At 40.4% G+C, this 25788-nt stretch overlaps 2 protein-coding genes across 6 annotated transcripts in view; one reads left to right on the forward strand and one right to left on the reverse strand.

Annotated features, from left to right (window-relative positions):
* Positions 1–11017, reverse strand: part of GLUD1 (glutamate dehydrogenase 1) — a 30905-nt gene extending 19888 nt beyond the window's left edge. Inside the window, exon 1 of the mRNA XM_064464829.1 lies at positions 10457–11017. Within this exon, the coding sequence (XP_064320899.1) occupies positions 10457–10895 (439 nt within the window). The 5' untranslated portion in view covers positions 10896–11017. The remainder of the gene's footprint in view (positions 1–10456) is intronic.
* Positions 9863–25788, forward strand: part of SHLD2 (shieldin complex subunit 2) — a 43267-nt gene continuing 27341 nt past the window's right edge. For 2 of the 5 annotated variants that reach the window (XM_064464820.1, XM_064464818.1), the window contains exons 1-2: positions 11182–11541; positions 12575–12679. The gene's annotated coding sequence lies outside the window, so the exon portion shown is untranslated. Of the gene's footprint in view, positions 10133–11181; positions 11542–12574; positions 12680–14023; positions 14108–25788 lie in introns of those variants that run through there. The other 3 variants (XM_064464821.1, XM_064464819.1, XM_064464822.1) reach the window with 3 other exon arrangements.

The raw sequence follows: 25788 nt of genomic DNA on the forward strand, positions 1-25788 counted from the left end.
CACTGACTGTCCTGCCTGGGGACACTGATCCCTCTCGGCTGAGCAGGTACTCTGGGGACAGGTCTCATTCGAGCATTGCTCAAGCCAGCCAAGTCTGAAGCTCCGATCCATGCTGGGCAGAAATGAACTCTGCCCCTCCACCCCCAGCTGAACTAGGTCACTGTGTATTTATTCAACCCATATATTTATTCAAACTTCAAGTTGCATAGGCAAAGCAGTTTTGCTGTAACTATACTCCTGCAGGCACACAAAATGCTGCTTACTGATACACGGAAAGCAGCAGTGGGCTAAGTCGTTAGGGACAGTTCTTTTGTACAGTTTTAACAGAGAAGCAAAATAAAAAAGGAGGGAGCAGCCTCTTCTGCACATTGTATTGAAAATGGGATCTGAAAAGGTAAACAAGCAGCAGTTCTACTAGAAGGCTCAAACATGTGCAAAACAGTAACATCTCCAGTTTCCTTGTATTACACCCAAGGGTTACCTTAAACTTTACTGTAATAAATATTAAACTTTCATACCAAGGCAACTAGGGAAAAAGCCCCAGGACTAACAAAGTACTGAAAGGCTTTTAGCCAAGATACTTGTTTGTCGCCCAGCTTCTTTTCTAGCCTTGTAAACAGCTTTAATTGAAATGGCTAGTCTGCTGGCTTTATCTTCTTAAGTGGGAGACTAGTCAACTCAGAGCTGTGCCGACTTCACTAGCCACTTTGCTCCAGTTTATCTGCTAAAAACTTCCACTACAGTGTCGGGCATAGTTCAAGGTGTGGATTCCAGGCTCCCTGACAGGTGTGACGATTTTTTCCCTTCTGTGGCATGAGTGGACAACGTTTAAGATGCACTTGTATTTTGTTCCTTTTCACAGTTTGGCCAGTTTTCCAGGAATTGTAATTACTCTACAGGAGGCCCACCTCTTGACAGGGAAGTTATTTGTGCTAAGCTGTTAGGACTGATGAGAAGCAGGCATCTGAGAATGTTGTACATTCCATCTGCAAGGGGATGCACAAAGATAAAAGACTTAATTTATATTCTATTTGGGCATCACAGAAATTTAGTTTGACAGCTTCCTAATTTGGCAGGAGGAGAGTATTGCCATGCATTTGTACGGCTCTTTTGGCAATGTACTATGCATTCAATAAATAGCCCAAGACTAAAAATGGGCTGTATACACAGATAAAATACTGGTGTTTTTTTTTTTTTTAAATATTCTTAATACATAAGCAAATGTAAGCCACTGCTACACATAAGATTGTGATCTCTTTAAACCCTGGCAGGTCCCATGCAGTAAGTCACTGGAAAATTGTGACTTTTACAGCAAACTAGCTACAAAAAATAGTTTGAAGAAAGCCTCAAGTCACAGTATGACTCACTGCCATGGAAAATACTTTTCACTGGAAAACATACAAATTCTTGTTCTAGTTGAGAATTCTCTTTCCTTGCCACACCCCAAGAAGTTAAACAGTATGCTGAGAGAGACTTTGTTTTTCTATGCACAAGACCTTCTAGATGAGGAAATGTTTTTATTTTACTTTTGTTTTATTACTGGTCAGTATAAAGAGAAGGCTTTATCATCACATTGCAATGTCTACGCTTTTAAAACGCCCTTTTTTTTAATTATTATCTGCATTTTGGAGATATTATATTTCACCTAGTTACCTCTTGCACTGAGCCCAACAATTATTTTGGCCAAAGTAAAATTTGCTCATGATTTAAGTTTAGCGTCTGGGATAGACGCTATGGATTAATTTGCACTTTTCCAAATGGAGGTAGCGAAGCACTTGAAACACAGTATTTTTAAAATAAATGTTAACATAGTAATTATTAGTAAGACCTTATTTTTGATTCTGTAACGACAGCAGTCAGTCACCATTTTAAACAGCAGGTTTGTACTAAAAAGTACACTAACAGGCATGTAAAAAAGATCTTGATTTCGAAGAAACCCGGCTACACATCCTACTAGATTTTACATTGTACAGATTTCGGTGTGTTCTGTGATGTTCAGTGTGTTTATTATGCGTCCTTAGAAAACATGGTGTACAAAACCAATTTTTCAAGGACTATTACTGCCTTTCTAGTATGCCTAAAAATCTACACTTAGGAAAGTTAGGGTACTTTTTTCCTGATCTTCCATTGTAGTGATCTTAAATGGTCATATCTATGTATGCCCTCACCACTAATGAGTGCAAAGTATTCAAAGACAAGTCTCGAAACTAAACAGTTGCCATAGTAACGGTTCAGGGCAAAACACTTGGTAAACTACTCTTCCTGCACTAAATATCTTGCAAATCTTCGCAAGTCTCTCAAGTTCCCCAGAACCTGGAACAGATTTGCATTACAGTCTGAATTATTAATATCTAACAGAGACTTCTGTCCTGCTTTGACTTTGGTGTTTTCTTCTAGTTATGATCATATTTTGATCTCTGAAACTAATCTGGGTCCTGTACAGATGACAATTCTTGTTAGGCTGGTGCATTGGTTCTGCTCACCTCTATTTGCAGAATCCTTGCTCATCAGAACAAGTGTTTCAGGGCAGCAGCTATCCTACACTATCCATACAGCACTCAGCAAAACAGATTTCTTGATCCCATTTGAAACTTTTTAGGACTGAGTACAGCCATACTAATCTCCCAGTTATCAACTCCAGATTCTGCAGTGGTTAACAGCTTGTCTGACCCTGTCCAAAGGCTGACACGACATCCAGAGTCTAAAGGAACTTCAGTAAAGATGTCACCTTGCTCAAACTATTCAGCAAAGTCCCCAAACAAAATCCATAAACCAGCTCCAGCATTTATTGTAATGCCTTAGTTCCTTAGTGTTTTAACTCTGGATTATGTATAACATTTTCGTTTTGGGAACATTTTTAACATTTTTACATTTGGGAAGTAAGCAAGGTTGTGAACATACTACTATCAAACTCTACGTAATCATTGGCATGGCATCCAACACAGTAGGAACCGATGTTACAAGCAATCCTTAGGCGCTTTCAGAACAAGTACATTTTTCTAAATCCAGAAAAAAGAGCATTCCCTATAAGGAAACTGTTTTAGCCTTATTTAACCATTTGGAAAGTGTGGTAAACAGCACCACGACAAATTTGTCATTACTGAAGATGAAATTCCAGACAAACCTAACAAAGCAAGATGAGTAATTCAGTGCTGGAAAACAAGAACATTCCTAAATTCAATTCAATAACTGCCAGGAGATGAGATAAAAATATGTCTCTTCCCACACAGCATTAGCCACCTATAACCTGGGGCAGGAAGGAGACTCCCCTATAGAGACATCCCACCATTCTGATTTAACCAGAAGTATCTATTCAACGACGATTAAGGTACTCAACCAGACAGAATACTTCAGTATACCACTTCTTGTATACTTTTAATATGCTGTACTTATACCTGAAATAGACTTAAAAATATACACATATACAGTTATTTCATTCCATGCAGCAAAAAGCCCAAGAATATTTTCTATTGGAAAAAAAGTGTGGTGCATTACTAAGATTTGGTGGTTTTGTCCTGGTTTCAGCTGGGATAGAGTTAATTTTCTTCACAGTAGCTAGCATGGGGCTGTGTTTTGCATTTGTGCTGAAAACAGTGTTGATAACGGGGAGACGTTTTACTTGTTGCTCAGCAGGGCTTACACTAGTCAAGGACTTTTTCAGCGACCCACGCTCTGCCAGGTGCACAAGGGGTTGGGAGGGGACACGGCCGGGACAGCTGACCCCAACTGACCCCAGGGATGTCCCACACCGTATGTCATGCTCAGCATACAGAGCTGGGGGAAGAAGGAAGAAGGGGGGGATGTTTGGAGTGATGTTGTTTGTCTTCCCAAGTAACCATGATGGAGCCCTGCTGTCCTGGGGAAGGCTGAGCACCTGCCTGCCCGTGGGAAGGGGTGAGTGAATTTCTTGTTTTGCTTTGCTTGTGTGCGCGGCTTTTGCTTTATGCGTTAAACTGTCTTTATCTCAACCCATGAGTTTTCTCACTTTTACTCTTCTGATTCTCCCCCCCATCCCACTGCGGGGTATGGTGAGCAAGCAGCTGTGTGGTGCTTATTTGCTAACTGGGGCTAAACCACGACAGTTTTAAATACGGCAAATTTGGTAAACCACCAGGGAAACATATATTACATGAATTCATGCACTTGGAATATGGCTGTGAAGTAGAGCCTCACCTATAGAACCATCTCAACCCTGCCTAAAGGCTCAGGTTGCTCATTAAACTGCACTCAGTAAGGTCTGATACAGAAAGATGCACTGCCACTACTTTCATGCAGATATTAATACCACAGGCATGGGTGTGTGCAGAGGGCGGAAATAACATGAGTTGGCCCTGGCTACTCCAAATGCCATAGGAACTACAAAACAATAAGCTACCACAGTGCTGACACGAAGCAGGCAAATTCCATGCTCTGCCTATGAGTTTATTTCCTAACAAAATGGAGCTGTTGCAATTCATGGAACAAAGAATACCTGCTAGGATGACCCAGAGAACAGGAGGGACACTATCACGCAAGAGATTCCCCTCCTCACTCTCTCCAACACGTGTTTATCCAGAAAGCCCAATGCTGAGAGAGGTATGATCTCTCTATAAATAGACAAGGAGCCAACAGCAGCAAGGGAAAACAACTATTTATGATCAAGGACAAAGCTAGCTACTGCAAAAACAATATGAGCTGATTATATGAAAAAGCGGAGACTGGAAAGATTCACAGCCAGAAGAGCAAGGCATAGCCTCCTGCAAGAATATCAGAGGTAAAAACATGAATCATATATGGTTCACTGAGAATTGCAACGAGTTTATTAAAGGAGAGGAAAAGCATAGCACACCCATTTCTTGTCCTGTTTTTTCAATTTGCAATTTAAATATATACCTGCGATTCTGTGATCCACTCTTGTACTAACTGCAGTTAGGTATGCTCTATAATAAGAAAGCGGAGACCTATGAAAATAAGGCACTTGTATAAGCTTTAGCTGCAGTGCTGCAAGTGTTATCACAGTTAGGCTGATCACCTTTTTTTCCCGTAAAACTTTCATATTCCTTTAAAGCTAGATCAGTTTCCATAGTTTATTTCACATTACAGATGGCCTACCTTTCAGTTCCATCAGTTGCACAGTCCCTAGGGTATGTTTCCATATCTCACCCTCTGAGACCCCTGGGCCAAAGACACGACCTCAGAACTTTCATCCATGTATGACTTAAAACAGCAAAGCCACCAATAAACCCAGGTATAAAGACAGCTCTGCTGAAGTGATACCTTATAGCACTACTTCTTACTTCCCCTGCTTACAAAGGGGAATAAACAATGTCACAGTAGCCAAGACAACACATGGGGTTGTACTGGTACAACTCTTGCATGTAAAGCTTCTTCCTTTGCAAGTAAGGTTACCATCCTGACGTACGTATACTGGTTTAGACAAGGTAATGTGTACGACAGTGGCTATGTGGTGACTGGGCACTGAGATTAGCATCAGCCTCAGACCTCTGCAGCTGGAAAACTGCGGCAAGGACAGTATGAATAAATGTCACCTTATGCAGTAAGAAGCTCATTACCATGAACTCGTAAGTCAAGTGAGGAGGCTAAATCCTGATATGCAGAAGCAGCCAAAACCAGAAGATAGGGAAGTTTTGTAATGCAGAATAATTCCTTCCGCTAACCAGTCAAAGCAGCACCACACAGGAAATCAGATTCATTCACTTCCAAGTCAACTAAGCAAATAAAGTAAGAATCACCTGCCTTCATATACAGACAGTGAACATCAAAGTAACATATGACAAAGTTTTTCAAAATTCATATGTAAGTGAAAGTCAGACTAAATCTAGTCTGGACCTAAAGACGGTGTTAAAGCTTTTTGGAACTGAGGAAGCCATTGAGACTTGGTTAAGGCAATTTGGGTGAGCATAAACAAAAGGTTGGCTTGTTTCCCAACCCTGATTCATTTGGTTTCATTGATAACAGACCTGTTGGACAGTCGGTTAATGTGAAAATGCTTTAAAAAGTTTTGAAACCACTTAATAGCTTTATCCCTGCAGTAAACGCTGCCATAAAAAACATGGAATAATTTCCATGCTACTAAGCAGGCAGGAGTTCAATAAGCTTATTCATATTTGCACATTGGTTATTTTCACTGATCTATTCTCTGAAACTGACCTGTTAACAAAAACAGCGATCAGCAACTACATGAAAAAGCAGCTTAACCAGTTTTATATCTTTCATAGAACCTGATAAAATTATTTACAAAGATTCATTATTTTAAGTAGGAACGGCTGGAGTACTTTTCAACCAAGTCATCTGTATTCAGCCATCTCATTTCCTGTACCCTGCTTGGTTTGTTTTAGTTCTTTAGGCAGCTGTCAGTGCCGTGAACGAGAGCAGCTGTGGTTTCCTGTTAGTGCTGGCCACTAACATGCAAGTCACCGCACAAGCAAGGGAAAGAGTGATCTGACCCACAGCATTACTTCAGCTACCACGCCACATCAGTCCGGTCATACAAATACTAAGTTTGGACTGTAAGCAACTTGAGTTCCAACACACAAGAAAACTGCTTATCTCCACGTTCTCAATGGGATGAGAAGGCTTCTAACTAATCTTCCTTTCCAGCAAAGAGCTACACTGCAGAAAATGGAGTCTTTAAAACCTGGACTTGCACGCTGGGCATACTGCGAGGCCTACCACTTCAATGGGTACATACACGACCATTTCGTAAAGATTCCTAAAGCACACAGGAGAAGCACACCAAAAGAAAAAAAATCACCACCTTCTTGAGTTGCAAAGGTTTGCAACCCCTGAAGTAGAATTGAAAATTCATTTCTACAACAAGTAAATAGGTAAGCGCTACAGGACGCAACAAGAAATGTTATTTCTGGGTTCTCTTGATGAGGCGGAAAAAACCCACAAGTTATACGCTGAAAAGAAGGTATGTTTCCATACTTAGTGCCAGTCTTCCTGAACAGCTCTTCTCCTGACCCAATGAAGAATCACCTGCTGTAGCGCATAGCGGCAACTGTGTCCAACACAATCAAGTTGACTTGTGTTTCTATACGTGGTTGAGGGGAGAGAGGACAGTAGCACCCATTAAATATCTTCCTATTTTTGTTAACTATGCTTTATATTGTCAGAACTTGGGTATTAAAAGCATTGTACTTCTTGAATAGAAATATGACTGTCAAGTTCCCCACCAAGGTGTAGAAGTTTGCCTATACAGAAAATGTAAGGCTGATCTTGAGTTTGCCCTCATCCAGCCCAACCCATGTGCTCTGCCATTCCATTTCTGTATCAGGCCACAGTCATCCACATTCAGTCGAGAACCTTATTTTCAAATCAGACCTCTTCTGGCATTCACTCTACTGAGAGTAGCAATACTACTTGCAGGCAAAAGAGAAGACAGCAGAGAAGGAGGTGCAGATGGACTAGTAGTCAAGGAACTGATGCGTTATTACTGGCATGAATCATCTGCAGGCACATATGCATTTTAAACTCGCTTCATAAAGATCAACCTCACATTAAGAAGTTTAGCCCTTTCCAGATTTAGGCTAGAGTACTAAGCAGGGGTCGTGGTTTCACCCTAGAAGAAAATGAGCAGGCAAAGAAATTGAAGACGATGTCTGTGACAGATGGAACATAATCTAACTACTATAAAGTTAAGCTAAAAACATTTAGTAGAAACAGAAGGTGCTGTTAAGGTGCAGACAAGTCAAATGTGTATTTAGTCTGTTTCCTCAAGTAATTGAGCTGTCTTCCAGGTTTAGAGCATTTAAATCAAGATTTTTAAAAAAAATCTATTTACAGTATAAATTCTTCATTAGTTCATGACTGAATCTGTAAATGACCTTATAAACAAAAACAGTATACAGAAGTAACATAAAATCACTAATGAAGCATTTTGGTGTGGGTGTATAAAAAGAAATGAGGAACAAAAATTAAAGGAAGACAGCCTTTAAAAGACCTAAAAATATTTGTTTTCCTGCATTCCATACCTGAATCTTAAAGTGCATTTTGATCATTTGTCTAATCTGCATACAGAAGAGTATTTAATATTCTTTAAACAGCATTTTAACCATCAGCTTATTAGTAATAAATGTGCATACCATGTACTTTCTCGTCAGATGTACCTAAAGATGTAAAGCCAAATTTGATTATGATTGATATAACATGTAAACCTCAAGAAATACAAGCAATGAGCATTTAAAGTACAACGCTCATTAAAAGAATGACAGAGATGACAAAGCATCCCTACTTGCTAGCGATTACCTAGCAGTAACTAAAGGCTATCTCTTTCTTAGTACAAAATACAGATCCTTAAAAAAAAAAAACCTGATCTGGGGAACCTTATTTTATCAAACTTTACTTCTCAGTAAGTGCAAAGTTAAAGTCCACAATCCTGCATCTGAAATGCTCTGGAAGCTGTGTTCCTCCCACTGTTCTGCAAGCCTTCCACTTGCCAACTCAGCCCCTCTTTTAGAAGTTGGCCTTATGTCCCTTGGTGTTTCTTGCTGGTGTGAATTACTTGCATCAGGCTCTGGACTCCATAGAGTGTGAGACACTCACTTCAGCCAAGTTTTCCTGGGTCATACTACGATGGAGTTTCAGTTGTATTTCACTGGGCTTTGGGTCTTTTCCCCTGTGGAATCTACTAGGATTGTAGTTTAAAAATCATTTTTAGACAAAAGCTCAAGTTGTTGGTACACTTCCAGTGGATCCAGTGTACCACAAAGGCAGAAATATCTTTACTACCCCTCTTCTTTGCAGTTTAAGGAGGAGTGTTCTATTTCCTCCCACCTTTTTTCATAGCAGGTTTCAGGCAGTCAATCTACACTTACCACACATCCCATTTAAATTTACTACAAAGCCAGAACTGCCCTCTGATAGTGAGCAAATTCCTAGAGAGCATTAGAAGGTGAAATCCATTTATGATCACTATGCTGAAAGGAGTGGAAAGTAAATATCATTTACAATTCCTTCCCTAAACCCACGGCACAGGGAGAAAAGGAGACTGTTGAGACGTAGTATTTTCATTAGCTGTCATTTCCAACAGCTTTGAAATTTACAGTTGTAACTTCCCATAAACACTCATAGCATTTGCTCTAGTGTCAGCGCAGATGGGCGTAAGAAATGCTACTGAAAAAGCAAGAAATTCTGTAGATGATTTAGAAATGTAGGTATCAGAACAGAAGCTATCCAGCTACCCAACTGGTAATTTTATTTCATGTACAGGGTATTTTATAGGTCTTTGCTGTGAAAACATTAATTTTTTTCAGTTCTGAGCAATACTAATGTGAAATACTAGAAGTTATCATATGTTAGATAGTATCTTGTTACTTCATTTGCCACCACTGAACTGTATTTTGTTATGCAAGCAGGGATCTTAAGACTAGCACAGGCTGTATAGAAAAGGACTCTTGCAGGCAGCAGCAAAAAGTAACAACCTAAGCAGTAACAAAACAGAAGTGTAATAACTATCAGTAATTTAAAAGAAATTATAGCAATGGCAGAGAAACTGTAGCTCCACGCAGAGCTTCAGCCATACCCAACTTCAGCTACAACTCAGTCTGATGCCGGTAACTCTTGTTCCAAGTAATGACCAGTAGTCGAGTTAGCCTCTTTTGGGTAAGAATTAAGCTATGGGATGCTCACTACGTATTTGATTTTGGGAGGTTAGGAACCACATTAATGGGACAGATTCTCTGTGCTGCAAAGAGAAACGTCCCCACGCCATATACACACACCAGCTGAACCGATTACCAGGAACACATTTACCCAAGAACTCCCTTCCTAGTCTGTTCTGGAAGCCAGAGGTCCTCATTGATAAGAAGTCACAGAGAAAACCGGGCATTCTGCCACCACCGTTATTTACCGCAAAGTTGGTCTATGCTGGAGAAAAATAAGCGTATTTACAGACTACAGCAGCTCTGGTTTGAGACAGTCCTGAAATGGTCTCCAATACTTAACTGTCCACAAAGATCACAGCTCCCCAATACGCTATGCTGAAGGACATCTGTATTTGTTTTTTAAGGAAATGCCACCGATCCCGGCCTAAAAGGGAGTCTGATTCCTCCGAGAGCAGGGCTGACCCCCCATGAGCTCAGCTCTGCTCAGCTCCTGCGGGACTCCCCTGGCCCGTCCCTTCGCACAGGTATGCCGCTGGCCTCGGCTCTGCCAAGCCGGCTTTCCCTGCAGAACGGCTCTTCCCCGGCATCCAGCCGGTAACTGGGAACACTTGTTTTTCCCCGCCGAGGTTGCTGCCGGTCCTCCCCGGGAGGGTTCCCGGGCGAGCGGGCGGGCAGCGGGCATCTCCCCGGTACCTCGGGGCGCGGGAAGCGCCCGCCCCGCGGCGGGAGAGGCTGCGGGGAAGGGAAGGGGAAAGGGAAGGGCAGGGCCGCTGCGGGCCCGTCCGTACGGCCCTCCGCCGGCCCGGGGGTGCGGGAGCGTGTGCGGGATCGGGGGGCGCGGGTCTCACCTCCCTTGCAGGGGGTGCGGTGCTGGCTGTGCTGCGCCCGGTAGCCCTCGATCACTTCCCACTCGCCGTTGTCGCGCTTGATGGGGAAGGAGACGCTGAGCACATGGTTGCAGGGCTTGATGATGCGGAGGATGCCACGGACGCGGTGGCGCCGGTCCTCCATGCTCTCGCGGGTGCGCAGCCCCTCCACCAGCTTGTCCTCCACGATGCTGGCGCCGCGGTCGAAGAACCCCTCCACCATCTTAAAGAAGTTGGGGTCGTCCTCCTTCTTCGCCGCCTCGCAGTAGTGCCGCCGCGGGCACCGGCCCCCGCCCCATGCCGCTGCCGCACCCCCAGCTGCTGCTGCCGCCGCTGCTACCGGCCCACCGGGCTCCGCGCCCGCCAGCACCGAGCCGGCGCCCAGGCGGGACGCCAGCAGCTCCCCCAAGTAGCGGTACATGGCGGCGGCGGCGGCCGCCGGTGCTTCCGCGACGCGCGCAGACGGGAGGATCGGAGCGGGACGGCGGCGGCGGGTGCCGGGGCGGCGGTGGCGGGTCGCTGCTGCCACAATAGGCGCGAGGCGCCGCCGCCGCCGCCTTTAAACGGCCTCGGGGTGGGGGAGGGAGGGACGGGGAGGCCCCGAGAAGGGCGCCGGGCTGGGGCGGGGGGGGGGGGGTGGCAGGAGGAACACGCCGCGCCTCCCAACTGCGCCTGCGCGCTCGCCCGGTCCCTCCCCACAAAGCCGGCCCCGCGGGCGGCGGGAAGGGGCGGGCGGTCCTGCGCGGGGTCGGGCGGTTCCGCTGCTTCCCGTTCATCCGGCAGAGCCGCGCGTCCCCGCCGGCCGCCGCCCCCGCCGGGTGACCGCTAACGGCCGCCACCGGACGGAGGGCCGGGGCCTGCCGGGCCCCGCCGCCCCTCGCTGGCTGGTTGCTCTGGGAGAGCGGCGTTGCTGGCGAGGAACCGGCGGCGAGCAGCCTTCGCCAGAGCAGCAGCGTGAGCCTGCGGCCGGCTCCCCCGCTCCGTGCGCGGCGGGGCCGGCCTGCCGCACGGTGCTGCCCCGCTGCGCGGTGAAACCGGGCCCTCTCGTACCGCCAGTGCAAATACAAGTAAGGGCGCTTCCACACACTGCAGCGAACAGGCTTCCTCAGGGGCAGTACGGCTTGTGTGAGGAGCCCGCTGGTAGGGAGCCTGTTAGGAAGACCCACCTCATCCAACTGTGCTTAACCGTCTGCCCTGTCACGAGGGGCCAGAGGCTTCAGCTCACGCTGCTAGTGCAGCCGCTTTCTCTGCTCAGGTGTTATGTGGGTAGCGTGTTGCCTTTTACTGCATCTTCGTCTGCTGAAGGGAGTTGTTTTTTATGTAGCTCAGACTTCTGAGTGCATCTCTGAGAATAGTGCTTTAAACTGTGTAAAATCTGCTCTCAAAACATGGGAGATAACAGGGTGTGGAATTTTTACCAGGTTCACTTGAGAAGAAATAAGCAATTTGCTCATTTGTCTAACTGTGCATACATCATGGATTGGTATAAGTGCTTGTTTAAAATCTGTGATGTATTGGTGAGGGAACAAAAAAGGTGATTTAATTTCTTAAGCAGACTCTAAAACATCTTTATGTACGATTTTAACAGATTAATTTTATTAGATATAAGAATAATAATAAACACTAAATGGTGCCTTCCTGAAGCAATCCACAGTTTTAAGGTGTAAATTACCGATTTCATAGGAAGTGGAGTCAAATTTATTTTGTGTCAAATTTCAAAGTTTTATTGAAAAAAGTGATCTCAGACAACACTTTCTGCTTTAATCCATGACTTTTGTTGAAGTATTGGCTATTTGAGAATATGTAGGTGACCAGGGTAATCTTTTTCATATGTCTAATATCATTAGCAGTGGCATCATAAATGGAAAATATATTTTTATTAAAGTGAAAAGGTTAGTTAGGTTGAGCTTAATGTTCTCTTATCAAAGTTTGTCAATTTGGCTACAATGTGTGTAGGATGTAGTGCTTTCAAAACATGGGAGATAGCACGTTGCTGCATTTTTACCAGGTTCACTTTAGAAGAAATAAAGATTTGCTCACTTGCTGTAGGATTAGATTGATAATTGGAAAATATAGATTTTGTGGCTTTTTTCTGTTTAGGTGTGCAGGAGACCAATGTCCTCAGGGTAGGAATAACCAGGAAGCTGCTTTATCTCCGTGGTAATCTCTCCAACCACTATGGACATCCAAGGGCTGTGTTGCAAGGTTTGTGGGAAAGTCATGTAACTTTGGTGTGTATTTGTCAGCAGGAAGATAGTCACAGATTGTTTCAATACGCATAAACTTTTCAGGCAACTGATAGTCAAATTTTATCTTGATTTCATGTTCCTCTCTCCTAAGATTCCTGAGAAGTTGTCATGAGGACCAGTAATAAGAATGGTTGCCTTTATCTGTAATGAGGGTGGTTTATAACCATAGTCTAGAGAACAAAGATCCTTGACAATAAGTGATACGGAAACAAAAGCAAAAAGGAGCTTGCTCTTAGGCCAGTTTTTTACTTGGATGTTCCTGCAGTGCTTCAGAAACAAACTTACTGATTTGTGGTTTTTCTGCCCATACTGAAGGTGGTTCAGAGACAGCTTCTGTTGTGGTGTTCATTTTCAGTTCACAGAATTGCCGTGTTCTCAGTGGTTGTATCAGGTTTGAGCTACTACTTGATTTCCATTATCTCCAGGTTCTCATTAGCTGAAGCTCAATTTCTGTACAAGTTCTTAACTTTTGTAAATGTGTAGGAAAGGAGGTGGTGAAAGGTACTGTGGTAATTAGTCCTTGTCAGCTAATTATTTTCACCTGGTTGTGTAGGTTATTTAGAATACTATTTCACAGATGCAAAAAGTTGAATGAAAAATATGATTACCTGGTTTGCTCAGGTGTGTATCAGGTTAAGATGCTTAGCTCCTATCCTGCCTTCAGCTATGGCATCTCTAATTTATGAGCTCTACTCAGTTATCAGCTGTGTGCAGTATCAGGCTGTTTGCAGTATGCATTTGTGAATGTGTTGGAGACTGAGTATGGTACATGACAGTGTGAAGGCAAGGTAGATCTCTCCATGGGTTTGGTCACGCAGTTGTATTTGGGGTAATGGCAGCACCATAGCTGCCCTCTTTTCTAAACAAGACTGGACTTCAGCAAAATAAGGCGTGTGCTGAACGCTAAGAATAACTAAATCAGGATGTAAAATTTCTTAATCTTTAAATGTTGTAAATGAAAAAATAGCTAGGGGTTTTTATTTGCATGTTTTGATGAATGAAGCCATGTGTACAGTTTACAGGCACTTTACCAACCTCAGCAGGTCCCTACCATATTTTTGTTTCAAATCTCTTGTGGAGGTAAGAGTAACTGTGCTGTCTGAGGGTGTTCAAGAAGAATAAGTACAGGAGTTGTATACCCCATTCCAATATTTTTATATGGTAAGTAGTGAGTAGTTGAAGCAAAATCTATTTGTCAGAGGAAATGAACATCCACGTGCTTTAGAACACGTTCTAGGAGGTATGAAAGTGGTAACTGCAATAACAAAAGATTAACTGTATCTCGTTTGTTCTTGTATAGCATATGGGGTGCCATCCAAAGATTCACATTTGAGTAGCATCACTTAAAAAAAAAAAAAAGAGATTCTCTTGGATGGATGCAAAGGTAACTTTTTGTCTTCACAACCAGAAATTTCACTAACTTCATTAGTTTCATATAGAATGTTGGTCTTAGGGCTGCCTCTGAAGAGAGAGGTACACAGGGAAAGCTTAGTACCTGTGTGGTAGGAACTGTCTGTATAATTCATGGACTCTGCAACAAGGTCATATTTAACTGTGTATACATGATAGATGGGTATAAGTTTTTATTTAAAATCTGAAGTATAGGGGAGGGAGACAAAAGTTGATCTAATTTCTTAAGCAGCTTCTAAAACATCTTTATATATAGATTTTAACAGATTAGATATAAGAACAATAATAAACACTAAATAGTGCCTTCCTGACCACAGGTTTAAGGTGTAGATTATTGATTTCATAGCAAGTGGAGTCAATTTTATTATGTGTCAAATTTTAAAGTTTTATTGAAAAAACTGATCTCTGACAGGAATCCAGTACTTTCTGCTTTAATCCATGATTTTTGTTAAGTATTGGCTATTTGAGAACATGTAGGTGACTAGGGTGATATTTTTTGTACGTCTAAATCATTAATAACGGCATCATAAATGGAAAATATATTTTTATTGAAGCGAAAAGGTTAGTTAGGTTGAGCTTAATATTCTCTTAGATAAGTTTGTCAGTCTGGCTATAATGTTTGTAGGGTGCAGTGGTACTGGATTCTCTCAGAAGCTAAGACAGCTACCCCAAGTTTGCATCCCAGTCTTCTTACCAGCTCACCAAGGTAGGTGAGAGAGAGCAGGGAAGCTGGAAATTAGGGATCCTCCCAAGGCACAGAATAACTCTGCCCCCTGTCTGGCTAAGCCCCTTTGGGTCCAGGCTAACCCTGGGATTGCCTCCAGTTCAGAGGCTTCAGAGTCTGAACGTCCATTAGAAAATGTGCTTGGGAGGAAAGCTGATCCGTACAGTGGGCTGAGAAATAATGCCTTTCTGTGGTAAATTTTCTTCTGGGAACAGAAATGGGTTTTGAAATACTGTGCAAATGGAATTACAGTTGTTTCAGCAAGCTTCATTTTCAGCTCTCAGCCGTATCACATGAAGCACTTGGCAGTTCTTACCCTTTGCTTAAAGAATTGGTTGAGCTAAAGTCCAAATATTGGTAATACTTACATATAAAGACATTTTTTCCCAGTGATTCCAGAAGTAATGTGGCAAGCTGTAAAACTGAAGTTCTAGGCCAGTGGGATAATTTAGATTATTATACAAGTTGAAGCAAGTCCTTGTTCCCCTTTGAATTGCCTATATGAGCAACTACGTTTTCCTTCCTCATTTCACCAGAAGTTGCGAAAAATAATGGCTTATTTTTATTGGATTTAAGTGTCACGCTGTATTGCTTTTTATCTAGACCTTGGTAGTGTAACTAAACAACTGAGAGCTGGGGTCATTGTCTTATCGCAAACTGTTGCTGAAGAAAAACTGTTCAGCCTCTAAGTTACTAGATCTGTGGATGGCTGAATAAGTTACTGGGAAGGTGGGAGGGTATGAATCTGTCGGAAATACTAACAGTAGTCCTGTTCATATTCCTCCCGGTTGGAATCCTGTGCATGTCTGTTAAGTAGAGGGTATGCAGGTAGGCAGCAAGTATGTGGGACTTTGCAGTAATCCTGCTGCATGGGAGCTGCCTGTGTGTTGTGCAAAGGATGCTAAAATGCTACCAAATAGCAATCGAATTCTTCTGCAGATCTTTAGCTTGATATATTCTCAAGTTTTATGGATTGTATTTTCTACCTTCACACCACTTTAAAGCAAAATTTCTATAGTTATTATTGGTGTGGGATGTGAAAGTAGAGGTGGCTCTTTCCTTATCTGCAGGAAAATATTGTGTCAGCATTTAGCCTTCAGAGTAATGGGGGGTCATGTTGATAAAGCATGTGTTCTTTTAAATATGTGTATTTTTATAAAATACACTAAAGCCTGAAGAATCTAAGGAATGATTAATCAAGCTTAATTTTAATTCCAAATTTGTAAGTTGTTGTCCTTGAAGTGCCACATTTCTTGGTTATATTGTTCTGCTTTTTATGTCAAGCCAGTAAGTGATACAACAGAGGTGAAATGAGAAGTGTGGCACAGTTGTCTAGTTTCCATGTTGCTAGAGGGCTGGCTCTGTAAGATGCTCTTACAGGCAACACATGAATTAGGTGAATCCCAGAGGTTTCATTTAATCTGTGTCCTGTTTATATAAGCACTTTTACAAAATTAACACTTGACTAGAAATCTTCATTTCAGTCACCTCTTTACAATCAGTTAGAGACTAAAGCTGATGAAAAGCCATTTCACTGGCAGCATAAGATATCAATACTTAGGTGTATTGGTCTGGAGATTAAAAGGGAGCCAGCTGAATTTAAAAATCTGGTAAGGACCTAGGAATCCTTAATTGAGATCTGAGGTAATTTTTCTTTCCTTTATAAATAGCTTCAGCTGTGTTCAGCCACACAAAAGCTGGAGAGCAGACTGGCAAGTTTTCTTTATTTCTCCCTTTGCCTTGACACCAAAGAGCCTGAATTCGGTGGTTTTCCAGGCAGGCTGCAGAAGCATGCTGCAAATGAGACATGCTTTCTGTAATACTGCAGAATTGGAGAAGAGGTATTTGTATTATGTCCTGTTGAGATAAAGGCTTTAAAGCTTCCAATACTTTGTGTTATTAGTGAGATGCTTAGGTACCTGTGATCTGATTATTTAACAGTATTTCTATGTATTTTTTGCATTAAAGTTACGTGTTTTCATGCTTGCTAAATTAAAGTATAATCTGCTAACATCTTGTTCATAGGTAAATAGTAACTTGCTTGGTTGTCCATATCACTGTAAAAGTAGGGAGTAAAACTCATAACTGTACAAGGAAAGTAGGAAATTGGTAGGTTTAGCCTACTCAGTCGGGACTTCCTTTAGAAAATGCTAGTCTAAAGTAACGTTTTTTAGACTTAGGCATGGCTACAAAACCAATCAGTAGCTGAGCAAAATAATAATTAAATTTATTATTTAAATGATCATAAGATTATTTTTTAAAAATTTTCCAGAACTTCTGCAACAAGATATCATTCTTATTTTACAATTCTGGCAAAAGAATTATTAGGCTGTTTTCCAGAATGTAGATTTGGCAGGAGTTCCCAATTCTCTCAGTGAAAGGTACTTGAAAAACCCTCAATAAGTGGCCTAATATACCAACATTTCACAAGTGTCAGGGGGCAGTTTCTGGAGCTTTTAAAATGTCCATAATTCTGCTGCAGAAGTCAGAAAATACTGAATAAATTCAGATAACTACCTCATGAGTAAATACAGTTTTAATTGACATGAAAAGTGGTCGTGCTTATGTTTATCAGCTTTAAAGACCTCCTATCTCCATCTGTTTATATTGTTGCTGTGCATGATGACTGCAGTTGCCAACTGGTTACTTTAGCTCTATGACAGAACAGATATAAAAAGCTCTTCATGTATACGGGAGATAATGTCCTCATCTCTTGTTTAGACAGTCTATAGATATACAAAAAATGTCTCTAAATGTTTTGGTAGTTACTGTCCATATATTACTAATAGGCATTGCCAGATTTATATGACTGAGAAATATAATACAGGCTTTTTATAACACTTCCTGTAATGCCACTTCAGGTTTTCAAATGGGTAGGACAAAAAGTAACTTTGTCTGGAGGATGTAGATCTGATCTGAAGCTTATTGAAGTAGGTAACAGATTAATCTGATTTCAGTGACCTTTCAGTCAACATGGCCCTTCATGCAGTGATAGAAGCTCTTGCTGGTCAGTGTGAAGGCTTTGCCTTTGTCAATTCCTGTATCGGTGAGAATCTGTTAAAGCAGCTCTTTTGTCTTTGTTGAATAATCTTTAGCTTTGCTTGGTTTTAACTCCTTTCTAGTTTGAGACAAAAGAGGGGACAATACAGTAACCAAACCCAGTGTATTTGAGATTCCCATCTAAATGTTAAATGTGAAACGAGCTGATGGGGGGAAAAAAAGCTAGCAATGGGAAAACTGACAGGTTTATGGGCATAAAAACCTTCACAGATGCACTGAGTGTGCAAGCTTGATCCCTTAAATAGGGTTAGGAGGGAAAGGAAGTATTTTGGTCAGTTTATTTCCTGGAAATTACACTGATTTTAAGAGAATTGCTGTCTAGTGTAGTCAACACAGCAAAAAACAGATAGTAGAAACTATCGTTGGCCAGGAGTGAACTAAGAATTGTTTGAAAGCAACATTTAAATTGAAATTAACGTTTTCTGCAACTCTTGGTGGCCTTGGCTTTCTGGCTGAAAATTATACCTAAGATCTTAACAGCCTGGAATCACAGCATCAGAGACTGCAAACCAGTTTTTTCTTGCTTTAATACTCAGTTGACAGTCAGAAGTTGTTGACGTAAACAAAGTGTGTTTTGTTTAAATAAGAAATACTAAAGCTCTTAGGAACTAGAGTATACTAGTCTCCTGTAGTGCTTTTGTTTGCATTTCTGTTAACAAAATCAACTTTATATTCTTCCACTTTGGAAGACTGGTTATGGAAATCCATATTGTTAAAATACATCTGAATGCTTAATTCTTTGTCAAAGTCATTGGTGGATGAAGCCCAGATACAAAGGAATTAAGAATTGCCTCTCAAGTTCGTTGGTACAATTGAAATTGACATTGTTGATCAGAAAAGTCCAGGAGTACACTGGCTGGTATTTTTCAACACATCATGGATTCCCTTAAAAAAAAACAACAACCAAAAAATAAACCACTGGTTATGCAGGATGTTAAAAATGTGTATGATATCTTTTCTTAGTCAGCTTTCAAAGACCTTAAGGTTGTTCATGATGCCCACTGGATGTAGAGATCTGGTGGAAAAAGTCACTTGGCTCATCTCAAGGGAATCTCAGAAGGGGAAGATAGGTCAGAACAAGAAATACTTTGGTTTAATCAAATTGTCCCATCTTGAGCACATTTGAGCAATATTTGAAAACACTGTAAAAAACCCAGATATTCTTCCGCTCCTTTTGGTCTGTGGCTTGGTTTATTAATAATGTCCTTCTGTGGAAATCCTGGAGCTCATTAAAATCACGTTATATATGATGTTTAGGTGCCCATATGGTGATCATGTCAAATGTATAGCCATGCAGTGCCACCTTACGGACTTGTGGCCAAACCTGGACAGACATAATCTGTGTATCTTGGAATATCTTGTGGAGGCTTTGTTGCTGTCATTGTGACTTGGTGCTGGTGGGGGAGCAGTGGGCGCCTTAAGGAGCAAGGGTGGGATTGGCCTAGTGGTGCCCAGAGATATGAGGAGCATCCAAGGGCTATTGGCAGGTGACATGAGAACAGTTTGCAATTGCTGCCATAAACCTTCAGCACTGCCATAGAATCTGATTTAGATAAACTTTTCTTTTAATTAACAAGCTGAAGATTTTGTGCTGTTTAAGTTTTGATGATGATGATGATTATTGTCTCATCTTGTCAATGTTGGCAAGGTAATGTCTAATTTATCTGTTCTGCTTTATCTCTTCTGCTTTTTCATTTGAAAGTCAGTAGGTTGAAGGTAAGCTTATTTTGAAATACTGATAAGGTAGAGCCTCTGCACATCATTGGTAACAGATTTTCTGATTTCAGGAGGAGTGTTACAGTGCTGTCATCTGACTAAATGAGTTAAAATCGTCATGGAATTTGTAAAAGCTTATCTTGATTTCTTTTGTTTTGGCTTATCAGTTTTTCAGATAAGCTGGTATTTGCCTTTACTAAATTAAAGGAAAACTAACTGGCAGTCTAAACGTATGCTTTTAGATTGTTCACAGCTATCATTAGACATCAGCTGTCTTGAACAGTGTCTGCTATGTGTTCGTCTCAGGTTTATAGTCTACATTAGCATTGTGGCAGTTGTATAAATGTATAAATGTGCTATATAAGCAGAAATTGAGCTTTTTCCTCATGTGACAAATAACTCATGAAGGTAATAAAGGAGAAGGAAGAAAAAAGAAGCCAGTCTCCTTCACTGTTCTGTTCCCCTTGTATACTTTACGCCTCACCTACCAGTGAACCCATACTTGTAGTGTGAGTCCATTAGTGTTGTTTAGTTTTAGGTTTAATTTATTCTTGTTTATTACGTGGCTAATTCAGTGAAGGTTATTTTAAGTCAAAGAAATTAATGGGCCTGTTAACTAAAAGAAAAAAATATCTTATTTGGCAAAACATTGTACACTCATCACCCTTTTTCTCCCAGAATGAGTCTTAAAGTCATATCAGAATATAGCACACTGCCACAGGACTTAAATTTTAAAGTAATTCTTAACGTTTTGAAAATTAAGGCTTAGTTGTGTGGGTAAGTTCTGCACAATACATAAGGTTGAAAGAGTTTTTCCTCTTACTAGTGTATGAGGTTGAAGAACTAAACAAAAAAGTGACACTGGGTGCCCTGTGTTAATACCAGCTTTGAATCATTTTATTATTTTATGCTGGTGTAAGTTCACACCTGAGACATCAAGAAAGGAATAAAAGCATTTGACTACGGAGGACAATGTAGACAATATAGGACAACATAGAAATGGCATAATCAGAGAGAATGAACGTTAAAATCTCAATAGGTAAGGTGAAAATTTGAGATTAAAAGGATAGTTTTGTGACTTGCCAAAAAGGCAATTTTATGCATTGGGGAACGATAGTGCAGTGTTTAAAGTATGAGAATGAAAGATTCACCCAGAGTGAATTATGCACTTGTTTTGCTTACTGTGTGAGCCGAAGTAAATTACTTGATCTTTCCTAGCCTCAGTTCCTATAAGAAAAACAGATGGTAGTTTATTCCCTACTTCTTAAATGTATGGGGAGGACAAATACATTAACTATCATTTGGAACTGAGGTGGTTATGCGAACTCGTATAGTCTTCATATCTGAATGAATATAGGTCAGAAGTTACAGCATGGGCAGTATTTGTTCTCAACGAGAAACTAGGGGAATTTGCTTTGTAATAAACTAAACCAGTTTTTCTTTCCTGTCAAACCTAGATTTTCTCAAGAAACACAGGAAAGTCTTAAATTGTCTTCTAAGTGATAAGTAAAATACTTCTTGAATGTTTTCCCTTTGTTAGAGCATATTAAATTTACTCAGTTTTTTCCTTGTTAGGAACAGAAACAGTGAGCTCTAATGGAACTACAGTTAATTCATTTTATGTTTAAGATAATTAAAAATATGTTATATAGGATTTTCCAGGTTCTGTTGGATTAAAGGAATCCATAGAAATTAGTGTTAGAGAAATAAGCAGAAGTTCTCTTGGAATAACAAATACCATCTGTGGCTACCTCCATAAGGTACTTTAACGTGTCAGTTTGGATAAAAGGAGTGATTGTCAAATACATTACGTATGTGGTTTTCCAGCAGATTTTGTTTCAATTATTTCCACACCATGCATTTAATGTGTCTGAAAGAAATCAGTCTTTCAGCAAGGCTTCATCCAGCAAATCGGATGATGACAGGTGAAGAGAAGGTAATATAACTTGACCTGTGACTGTACTTGGTTATAAAATTTCTAAAATGCCAACTAAGGTGAAAATACTCAACAAACAAAGGAAATAGATACTGGAATTGGCATGAGTTCTTTGGGAATGTGCCAGTGTAGATACGATTGTCCCTTTTTGCTGAAAATGTCAGATCATGTTCTCTAAAGCAGTGTAATTTCTTGAGCCTTATCTGCACTTGGTTTTTTGCTATTTTGTTTTCCCATCTTAGATCATGAGAGAATATAAAATCTGGAGATGAGATGGACCAAGGTGACTTCAGATCTTTAACTTCATGGACTGCTAATTCTAATTGACCTGTTGGGAGGGCAGACATAGCAGTTTAGCTATTCTCCGGTCTTCTGTGTACAGCAATATAACCCCAGTGGACAGAGCTTGGACTTCTCAGGCGTGAGACTTCCATTCCAACAGTCAGATAATCTCTCAAGATCAAACTCCTCATTGCAACAATGCTTGCAAAGCGCTGCTAGTCCTGAAGATCAGTGACAAGCTTTCTTCCAGTAGTACTTCCCTTGACATCTAGTGCTTGACCTGAGAAGTCAGTTATTTCCTTCTTTGGATAATGAGATAAAACTATTCTTGAATTGTCATAAATTCTGTTATTAGTATGAAGTGTAGTGGCAAATTTCTATCATGAACCCTGGAACTAGACTGAAAATCTAATGAAATGTGGAAAACCCCAGATAACTTAAATGGGATCAGCTCCAGTCCCCACTAAACTGTATTTTAATTCATATGAGGTGAGCCAGCTGAATAGGTCAAAACCCATGCTTTCGAAGCCTCAAGTAAGGTTTCCCTACCCGTTTCTAAAATGCTAAAGTTGTCTGCAAGAGAGATTTTCCTTTCTTGAAAGATAAGTTTGAGTCAAGACAGTTTTTTATGGTCTTTCATTTTGATGTTTACAATCTGAAGAAGCTGGGCTCTGAATGGGGAGGGAAAAACTTTGTATAACACTACCACTTTATACAGCAGTACGGTACAAGTGGCTTAGCGTTGCTCAGCAGTGGAGGATACTACTGATGGTTAGCCTCTCTCCATTTTTACATGCCCAGTGAAAATCTGAGATACCCACTAAACAGTGTGTCATTTTAGGGGTATTTGGAGAATGGTGTCTGCATGTAGACTAGCTTTCAGGATTGGGGCTTCAGACTTAAAAGTTATCTGGACTTAAAATGTAAGCACTTGAATTTTAAACAGTGGGTTTCCCAAGTTAGAGGGATGGGCTTAGTTAAAGGGGCTTGACAGCTGGTCCCCATTTGGGATTAGAATTTTAATTTACTTGAGAGCTGGTGGAATAAAACTTGTTTGCCAAAATGAGAAAGGAGCATCAAGTACCATCATAATGTATGAAAGAATTAAGAACTGTGTAATCATACTGGGTAGTTCTTAATCCTTTTATACATTATGATGTTACCTCTTCCCTCTTCTATTTTTTTAATGAGGAGTACAACTTCAATGGATACTGCTTTAGACCTTTTTTCTTCCCAGCTTCATCAAATCAAGTTCTTGCACCTGTTTATTCTGTGAAGATTAAAGCCTTCCATCCACTTAGAATTTTTTTTTTCTCACTGTGGTCTGACTATTCAGTTTTCTGCATGGTTTTTCTATTTGCCATTGCAGTTCATAATATATTACATAATGTATTGTAATGCCACACAAGTTCCTGTTGAGAAAAGCTTTCAGTTAACATGTTAATCTTTTGGTTCTCACTTGTCACTGAATACTTTCTATTTAATGAATGAATACTATATTTTGGGGAGGATGGCTTCAATTATTTTTTAATCTAATTTCCATACCATAAACTGAATCTCCATTTGTTGCTTTTTAGATTTGTGCTGAAAAACGTGATAGCTTAGCAGTTAGTTAATGTGTTTTGATTTTAACTCTTAGATTTTTCTCCTGCTCCAGCGTTTCATAACGGATAACTTGAAATGTTGCCATATTTTATTTAATGTTTCTTGTTACGAGATCATAGCTTCTAAACTGCCATTAATTTGCATGGTATCTTAGTTTTAGTTACAAGATAAAGCTTTACATATATAGTGTCAACATCAGTATAGTTCTTGCAATGAGATGTCAGTTAAGTCAGAACATAGCTAAGATAGAACAAACTACTGCTTTTTTAATTCCTCTCTGGTAAGTTGTAAAGGTTACTAGTATCTGGAGAAAGATAATAGGTCATATGTTTAATGTAATAGCTTTTTTGTTTTCTGCTTTATCTGCTAATTTTGATATCTTAAGACCTGTTTATGAGCTTACTTTAATGTGAAATTTATGGGAAGGACAAAACTAATGTGCATTTACTCATTACCTGTTGTATGCTCAGTACTACAATAGCTGATTATTCATATTCCGTGTGCTTCCTCACACAAGCAAGTAAAATATGAGTTACTCAAATCATAGAATAGTTTGATAGGGAATGTATAGCAAGTTCCCCGTATTTCTTCACCTCCCTGCATTAATCATAATTTATTTGACCTCTAATTTTCCTCTTTCAGGTCTTTACAAGAGTTAAAATTCACCTGTATGTACATGAAGCTGAAGTACTGCGAGTCATACACAGTTGTAACTGACTTTCTTTAAAAGTGTGTAGTTGACATAGGATGAGGGCAGGTTACAGAAGACCACCCAGAGCTCCTTTAGTACCAAACTCCTTTGTATATTGGGGCATTAAATGGAACTCTTCTTAAAAAGATACATTCCTAATATTGCACTGCCATCTCTATTGTAGATGAAAACTTCCTACTAGCATTTTAAAAAAATATTTTTCTGAAGACTACTCTGATTTTAGCTTTGTACAGCAGCTCATATGGTTGTATGGATAAAAATTACACTAGGAAACTGGTAGCCACGTTGGCCTTGTGTATGCTATCAGTCATGTTTCTAGTCTAGAACTTACAACATTTGGCAGACAGAAAAAATTGTTTTTGCAAACAATGTTGCAGTTCTAGTACACACAGTATTAAATAAACTGGGGTGAGCATTTGTTAAATCTCTGGTCTTTCCTCATTATATTGAATTATACTCAGAAGCCGTTTATAGTTTTGCTTCAGCTTGGAGCAGCTTCTGCATGAAGATATATGGATAAATAGATAAGCCTCTTTAGTTTCCATCTTTAACTCTTTATTTCAGGAGCTTTGAAAGTTACACAACTTAAAAATTCATGGTTCCTTCACATTTTTGTATTGTTAGTTTTGTTGACGTAGTTTGGTGGTAGGATTGATCACCTGGAGTACCAGCTTCTCTCTGAAGAAAGGTGCTTTCCTCTATGTGGGTTGCTGGTGTATGTGAGCATGTTAAGTTTGCATATACTTTGCTGGACTTTCTCCCAAAGCACGTGTTGGGAGAGTTAGGGTGGGCAGAATATTCCAAGGTATTCAAATGGTGAGGGGGAAATAAATGTTGAAGACCTTTTCAGCCAGCAGATAGGACTGGTCTCAACCCCTTAGCGTAATACACCTCAAAAATGAGGACTATGTAGTATTGCAAGTAATAAAATAATTTGTAAAGGTAGTGAATTAAAGGCAACTGAGTGAAGGTACACAGATGTAGTCATATTAGGACGGTACAGAAAATAATTGGGTTATTGCCTCTAACATAAAAACAGCGAAGAAAATGATGCATCTTTACTGAGAGCATAGGTGCAAGGCTTTTATTGCTTATGCTGCTACGTGCTAGTGTTATGCACTGTGTGCTGCACTATGACTTAGAACAGTAGAGGGAGACCCAAGATGACTTACAGCACCACACCTTGAGTTTTATTTTGCTTGAGGTGTTTTCAGACAGGTGAATCACCATGGAAAAGGGTAGATATATGTGCAGGCCATATAAATCAATGTTTCAAGCATTTTATTAACCTATTTTGTTCATTTCATTTAACTTTTATGGACATAGTAGGATAGAAATTGATCTACAATTTTTTTCAAGTATAATAAAATTATTTTGAATAGTCTAAGTGCATTGCTGTCTTAAAGTCTGAGAGAGAAGGTACTTTGAAATAGAGAAATTTGCATCTAAAAGGCACCTTTGGCTCAGTCAGCTGTGTTGATAGTTACTCAGTGTCACCTGTTCTCTGTTAAAGCTTAACCAGTTTGCTAAACTAACATCTATCTAAACCATTGAAATGTAAAGGCTTATATATTAAAGAGCTAATGCTAATTTCCTTTAAGTATTGTATCTTAATTTTTT

This window comes from Phalacrocorax carbo, chromosome 13 (assembly GCF_963921805.1).
Source record: "Phalacrocorax carbo chromosome 13, bPhaCar2.1, whole genome shotgun sequence".
Lineage (NCBI taxonomy): Eukaryota > Metazoa > Chordata > Aves > Suliformes > Phalacrocoracidae > Phalacrocorax > Phalacrocorax carbo.